Raw genomic sequence first — 7,154 nt, 5'->3', positions numbered from 1 at the left:
TTCTCGCCGCCGCTTCCAGGAAAGCCACCAGCGACTGCTCCAAGGCCGTCGGTGCGCGCAGGGACCTGCTCGCGTGACCACCAGCGCGCGGTGACCCCAGTCGTAGTCCGAGAGGCCTGTTCCAGGGCGCCCCGCCCCCCTGCAAGCCCCGCCCCCGCCAGGTCCGGTTGCCTCCTCCCCACTTACAGACCTTAAAAAAGAGAGGCGGGATGGCGCGCTTTACTTTCCAGAGTGACTGTGCAAACCGACCACGCCTCTGCGACGCCAGCTGTCAGAGCCTTGCAGGGGGGCGTGAGGGCTGGCAATTGACTCCATTCATCGACCCTCAATAGCAACTCTCACGCGGTGAGAAAACCCTGACTTTGCCGAGGCTCAGGTGCAGCGAGGCTCGGCAAAGAAAACTCCTTTCTGCGTCCCTATCCCAGACCGAGCGCCCCCGGCTCTGACGACCCCTAGAGACTCCAGAGTGGGCGCTGAAGTTCCCAGAGCTGGCAACAGGTGTCCAGGGCCGGCTTCCGATTTTCTGGAGACACTGAGATTGCGGTCTTGAACCCCACAAGGGTCCCAGTCCGTTCTCCCAGCCGGCCGTCTGGCGCTGCTCGAAACCGCGCCTCCTGGCAGGTCAGTGTGTCAGCTGAGCCGCTTTCCTGTGGCCTCTTGTGATGCATGGGTTCTCGCAGGTCAGAAGTGGCGGGGGTCGCAGGGGCCGGGGTGGTAGGCATTTAGAGGGAACTGAGCGCCACTCCTTGATGCCCGCTGTGTTGTCCTTGAATTGCGGGAACCGTTACGCGGCTGGGGCGGGGTCGGGGGAATCGGGTCATAGAGAGGCGGAAACAAGACCCTTCCTCTCACTTTTGGGGAATGGGTTTGGGATGGCAAGAGGCGTGTTCAACTGCTTCTTCAGTGAGCTAGCCCTGATCTGACCTACGCGCTACCTCCTGCCTGCCCAACAGTGCACGGTGGCCCGAGGCAGGTGGGTAGGAGCTTGGGGCGCCCTCGTCTTTCTCTGCCTACCCGAGTATCACGCCTTCGCCCTTCTCTCCCCAGCATGGCCACCGGCCTCAGCCCGGACGATCATCTGTCGCCGACCTTTCTGTCAGCCCAGCAGACCATGCTCCTGCTGCTGCTCTCGGTGCTGGCCGCAGTGCACGTGGGCCAATGGCTGTTGAGGCAGCGGCGGCGGCAGCCGGGCTCCGCGCCCCCAGGTCCCTTTGCTTGGCCGCTGATCGGAAATGCGGCATCAATGGGCTCGGCGCCGCACCTCTTGTTCGCACGCCTGGCGCGGCGCTACGGCGACGTCTTCCAGATCCGTCTCGGCAGCTGCCGGGTGGTGGTGCTGAACGGCGAGAGCGCCATCCGCCAGGCGCTGGTGCACCAGAGCGCGGCCTTCGCCGACCGGCCGCCCTTCGCCTCTTTCCGCGTGGTGTCCGGTGGCCGCAGCCTGGCTTTCGGCCAGTACTCGGAGAGCTGGAAGGCGCAGCGGCGCGCGGCGCACAGCACGATGCGAACCTTCTCCACGCGCCAGCAGCGCGGCCGCCAGGTCCTCGAGGGCCACGTGGTAGGCGAGGTGCGGGAGTTGGTAGAGCTGCTGGTGCGCCGCAGCGCGGGCGGCGCCTTCCTAGACCCGCGGCCGCTGACCCTGGTGGCCGTGGCCAACGTCATGAGCGCTGTGTGCTTCGGCTGCCGCTACAGCCACGACGACGCCGAGTTCCTCGAACTGCTCAGCCACAACGAGGAGTTCGGGCGCACTGTGGGCTCGGGCAGCCTGGTGGACGTGCTACCCTGGCTGCAGCGCTTTCCTAACCCGGTGCGCACTGCCTTCCGTGAATTCGAGCAGCTCAATCGCAACTTCAGCAACTTCGTCCTAGACAAGTTCCTGAGGCACCGCGAAAGCCTCCGGCCCGGGGCCGCCCCGCGCGACATGATGGACGCTTTCATCCACTCGGCGGGGGCTGACCCGGGCGATGGTGGCCCGCGCCTGGACGTAGACTACGTGCCGGCCACGATCACAGACATCTTCGGCGCCAGCCAGGATACTCTCTCCACCGCGCTGCAGTGGCTGCTCGTTCTCTTCACCAGGTAAAGCCTCCAGGAGGCTTGGGTCGGCCTTCCTCCCTCCCTCTGTAAAAGGTGGAGTGGAATTAGAATATGCTGAGGTCGCGACTAGCGCTAAAGGAGGGTTTGGGGTTTCGCTGCAGGTCCCCACCTGCCAAAGCTGAGACCGAGCCCAGAAAGCGCGTCTCTGGAAGGCACCGTGCTGGCTGGGATGCGTTGTGCACTCTCAACCCAACCGCGCCGGGACGGCCGGCATCGCTGATCTTGGAGCTCACCGCTCCGAGGGGGGATAAATTTGTGTGAAACCACTTGGAATAGCAAGATTAAGTACCCAAGATCATCCCCCGATCTCCCACATTGGCACGGAAAAGCAAAATTGGAAACGGTCCGAAGGAAAGGTCAGCGTAGTAAAAACTATGTTAAGTAAGCGCGCCTAATCGGCTCGGCTGGTCTTCAGCGCTGACTGGAGGCCGCCTGGCCCCGGAGCCAAAAGCGCGCCCTTCGAGGCTTTGTATCGCGACATAGCTAGTGTTCGCGGCGGAGCCTCAAGGACGGTAATCCAAAGCTTTAGGAAAGCGACCAGAAACCAGCGGATTGTGCTGGGCGTATAAAACCGCAGCTCTAGGCGTAGAGGTGTCGGCGTAAAGAATAGGAGAAGCCGTAACTTTAGCAAATGCTGAGCTGCGTCTCTTATAGAAAGGGAAGCTGAGTATCTGCGAGGCACCTGCTAGCCTCTCGGATCCCTGGGCTCAGCTGGTTTAGTTGATCCTCAGCCGCGGACCTCTGCTAAATTTGTATACGCACGAACTGAACATGTCTCGGTATCCCCAGATTAAGCAAATATAACATAAATTTTACATAGGTCATAGTTATATTAAAAGACAAGCCGTTGATTTACACGGGCGGCCGGTATTTTATCTGGTATCCTTACCCCAGGGGCAAATGTCTCATTCAAGGCAAGTCTTGATTGCTTTGAGAGACCAGAAATCCTGGTTATGCAATCTGGCGCACAGGTAAGGGAAGCTGGAAAGTAAAAACTTCTTTTGTTAGAATCCACTGCATCAGAATCCTGTATTTCCTTAGATACTGCTTTCACAATTGGGGGGGGTGTATTTTTAAAATCACTTTTCAGTATTAATATCATGGAAACACATATGGAGGAGGGGCAGAAATCGCATAATGAGAGTCAATAATAGATCAGGAGGAAGACAATTCCAAAATGGAATCAATAAATCCTTTGCTTCCCCAGATGAGCATGTTATCTTTTGAAACTGCCTTTCCTTTTTTTCACCAGAAACCGAATTGTAAATCGTTTTCCGTGTACTCCTTTGTTGGCAATGAACTGAACTGAACTTTCCGTGTACTCCAATTGGGCAGCAAAAGGGAATAAAACAATTTGGGGGTCACTTTCAGTTCACTATAGCTGATGAAAAGTTCTTCTTTTTAGTGAAAAGACAATATGATGGGGTTGGCAAATTGCATTTCCTACTTTTTATGTAACATATGGAAATACAGCTACACCCATTCATTTATGTATTGTCTATAGCTGCTTCCACCCCATAGCACAAGCTGGGAGGTAAGAGAGCTTGATCCACAAAGCCTAAAATATTTACTATCTGACCCTTTATGAAAAAAGTTTGCAAATCTCTGAAAAATTACCAATAATGTCATCACAGGCACACTTAAATTTTTTTTTCAAAGTTGCAATAATTACACATTTTTTTACTTCTGACATTTCCACTTACTATAATGGCCATTTCCCTGTCTTTTAAACTTTATTTTTGTAATTTTTACTACATAATTTTAGTAATTTTTATGGCTATATAATATTTTGCTATAGTAACAGATCATTATATACAGTCATTTCTCATGTTTGTTTAAACATTTCTTTAAAGACTGAACTATTTTAAATGTTTCTGCTATATTTTAATGTTTCAGCTATATTTAAAATTTTATCTATAATGGTTACTTTTTTTATACCTGCTAAGTTATTGATTTCCTGAAAATAAATTTCCAAACATAGATCACTGGCTTTTAAAAGAATGGGGAGGAATTACCCTTATAGATCTTGCTTTGTAATAAGATTTTGTTTTCCAAAAGGATTATACTAGTTCTATCGGCAACAGTGAATAAATATTGCAGTCTGTACCATAATCTCATGAACATTAGGGATTTGCTTTTAAAGTTAGAAGATATGTACCTTTATCTATCAGGATACCAATGATCTTTGTATAAAATGAGAACATTGTGTTCTCTGGAATTGTCTAGGGAGATGAAGAAGAAAAGAATTCACTTTCAGGGTTACATTTTAATTTTTGTGGGCCCCAAGTGCTTTTGCCTTTGTAGACACCTTACTCCATAAATTTTTTTAAATTAACCTTTATAACTATATTGGTATAAAGATTAGCATGTTAAAATTATAAAACATTTTCACTGGCCTAAAAGCTTTTATTCTTCTGATTTTAAAAGAAATGAGTTTTCATGAGTTCCTAAAAAGTATTGTACTTTCTGCTGTATCCAGTGGAGAGAAGTCGTCTTTACCCTTGTCGTGCTTTTTCAGTCTGAGAAAACTTAGACCCTTTTCTTGATTTATGATGGGGAAGAGAGTTTGAGCTGTGTGAGACTTATTATAGGAAATATAACTGTTATACTCCATCTTGCAATACAGTGATAAATTAGGAAACTTTTAGATTTTTTTTCCTGGAAATGTTAATTCAATTACTGATTCAGGTAGCCAGTTTAAAGAACGGTGGTATAAAAATAAATTGTAATGGGCTTTCCAGATGAAAGAAGGATCAGTGTTCCTCACTGATTTTCTCTCTCTGCCATTAATACCAAACAGGTATTCGGAAGTGCAGGCGCGGGTACAGGCAGAACTGGATCAAGTGGTGGGTAGGCACCGGCTGCCCACCCTGGAGGACCAGCCCCGCTTGCCCTACGTCATGGCCTTTCTTTATGAAGCCATGCGCTTCTCCAGCTTTGTGCCCCTCACCATTCCGCACGCCACCACGGCCAGCGCTTCCGTCTTGGGCTACCACATCCCCAAGGACACGGTGGTGTTTGTTAACCAGTGGTCGGTGAATCATGACCCGGTAAAGTGGTCGAACCCAGAGGACTTTGACCCAACCCGATTCTTGGACAAGGATGGCCTCATCAACAAGGACTTGGCGAGCAGCGTGATGATTTTTTCTGTGGGCAAACGGCGGTGCATCGGGGAAGAGATTTCTAAGATGCAGCTGTTTCTCTTCATCTCCATCCTGGCTCACCAATGCAATTTCAAGGCCAATCCAGACGAGCCTTCGAAAATGGATTTTAATTACGGCCTAACCATTAAACCCAAATCATTTAAAATCAATGTGACTCTCAGAGAGTCTATGGAGCTCCTTGATAGTGCTGTCCAAAAGTTACAAGCGGAGAAAGAGTGCCAGTGAGAAGCAGAAATTTTATAATTATGCAAGTCGGGGGATGGGAGTAAAATTACAGTCCCCCCCACCCCCCCGCCCGCCGCCCCGATCCTCCGCGCCACTTTCTCAATTAGTCTCTAAAATGAGCGTAAACCAACTGACCCACAGATGATGTGCTTTGCACACGTGTCTTCAGAATAGTACCTCATGAGCCCTGGGCTGTGTAGGGGCTCCAGGAGATGTTTTGAGTGAAAGAGCTAAAGGGCCCAAATAATTTTTTTACATATATTGAATGTTGCCAATAATACTTTCTTGAGGGAGCTTTCTTTGGAGTTAAAACACACATGTACATATACACAGAACTACCTAATAAAGAGGCATTTCAGTAACCATGCCTTGCTGGGTGGGATCCAAGGTTATGTTCTGTATGCTCTATAGAAAATTGTATTAAGCAGTTTTAGGAAATATTGTTGCATATGCAAAGATGAATAATTTCAGTGTAAGATTGGATGTGATCTGGGGTCATAAGGGAAAAAATAAAGACCAGAAATTCTCTTCTCACTTTTTCAATAAAATAGCTTAGTTAGGCTCTAATAACTATGGGTGGATTTATCTTTTTTTGCCCACTGATGTGCTTCCTCTTACTTTATGGGATGAGTCATAAAGTTATTTGCTCAGAAGGAAATCAACTGTAGTTGATTTAGTGGGGTTCAGTGATTTCATGAATTTAAAACTATAAATTGTTAAATTGTAAAAAATTCCAAGCTGAAGACATACCTTGTTTGGTTACTAAAGTACAGAATTTCAATTATGAAGAAAAAAATTTATCAGCTCAGCTGAACTTAAAGTTTTGTGATTATAACATACTTACTTCAATAAATCTCATAGGTTAAAAAAAATCACCAAATAGTGTTCAAGATGTATATATATATTACATAATTATTCAGTACCAATATGTATTAGTTATTTTATCACTAAATGGTATTAGTTATTTTGGTCAAGGAAAGGTTCACAATGTCTTTTATAATGTCACAGCAGATAGAAAAGTACAACCAATTTAACCAATTTTGATCCAAATACATAGTATGAGCTTAATTAAATCAACTATGTGTTTTTGACATCATGAAAACCAATTTGAAGCAAAGTCTCCTCTCTCATTGGAAATTTGAATTGAAAAATCTCAAAATTGGATCTGAAAGATGTGTTCCTTTTCACTTTATAGCATGTTTATTAAACTTATATTCACAGTACAGAATATCTTTTCCAAACTGATTTAGTTCATATGTTATACTTCTAAACTCTTGTTGTGCTTAAAATTTTAGTTTAATTTTAAAGCCATTTTGATTATTGAGTTCCAGGAAGTTATTGGAAATCTGGCCATTAGCCTGTGGAAGGCAGGGAGACTGAATCTGTGTCTGCCTGGTGAACAGTGAAAAATGCCACGAAATATCTTGATGGTCTTTATTAAATAACATCGTGGGGAAGTCCCATTATAATGGACCTAGTTTTATTTTTAAATAATTTTTTAGATGGCAGCAGTGTTTGTGTTTTGGAAAGTCAGAATTAGTCTTGGGAGGTTGTTTTGAGGATTGCATTGGATTTCAGTGGTGGCAATCAGATCGGCTGTGCTATTTAAGCCAGCCTAGTGATCTTAAGCAGGAGGTCACTTTGGTAACTGTGAAGACCTAAAGCTTG

At 47.0% G+C, this 7,154-nt stretch overlaps 1 protein-coding gene across 1 annotated transcript; it reads left to right on the top strand.

Annotated features, from left to right (window-relative positions):
* Window positions 1-1,048: 1,048 nt before the first annotated feature.
* Window positions 1,049-5,486, top strand: LOC128056850 (cytochrome P450 1B1). The gene is made up of 2 exons (XM_052649669.1): window positions 1,049-2,079; window positions 4,898-5,486. The coding sequence occupies exons 1-2, from the start codon at window positions 1,049-1,051 to the stop codon at window positions 5,484-5,486; spliced, it is 1,620 nt and encodes a 539-aa protein (XP_052505629.1).
* The last annotated feature ends 1,668 nt before the right edge of the window (window positions 5,487-7,154 follow it).

This window comes from Budorcas taxicolor, chromosome 11 (genome assembly GCF_023091745.1).
Source record: "Budorcas taxicolor isolate Tak-1 chromosome 11, Takin1.1, whole genome shotgun sequence".
NCBI lineage: Eukaryota > Metazoa > Chordata > Mammalia > Artiodactyla > Bovidae > Budorcas > Budorcas taxicolor.
The sequence above is the reverse complement of the archived record's forward strand: the minus strand, read 5'-3'. Positions and strand labels throughout refer to the sequence as shown.

What these genes read in the sequence shown, in the direction of transcription:
- LOC128056850 (XM_052649669.1), top strand. Translation starts at nt 1,049, where the DNA reads ATGGCCACCGGCCTCAGCCCGGACGATCATCTGTCGCCGACCTTTCTG. An exon ending in CTGCTCGTTCTCTTCACCAG is followed by an intron (nt 2,080 to 4,897) that starts GTAAAGCCTCCA and finishes AATACCAAACAG; the next exon opens with GTATTCGGAAGTGCAGGCGC.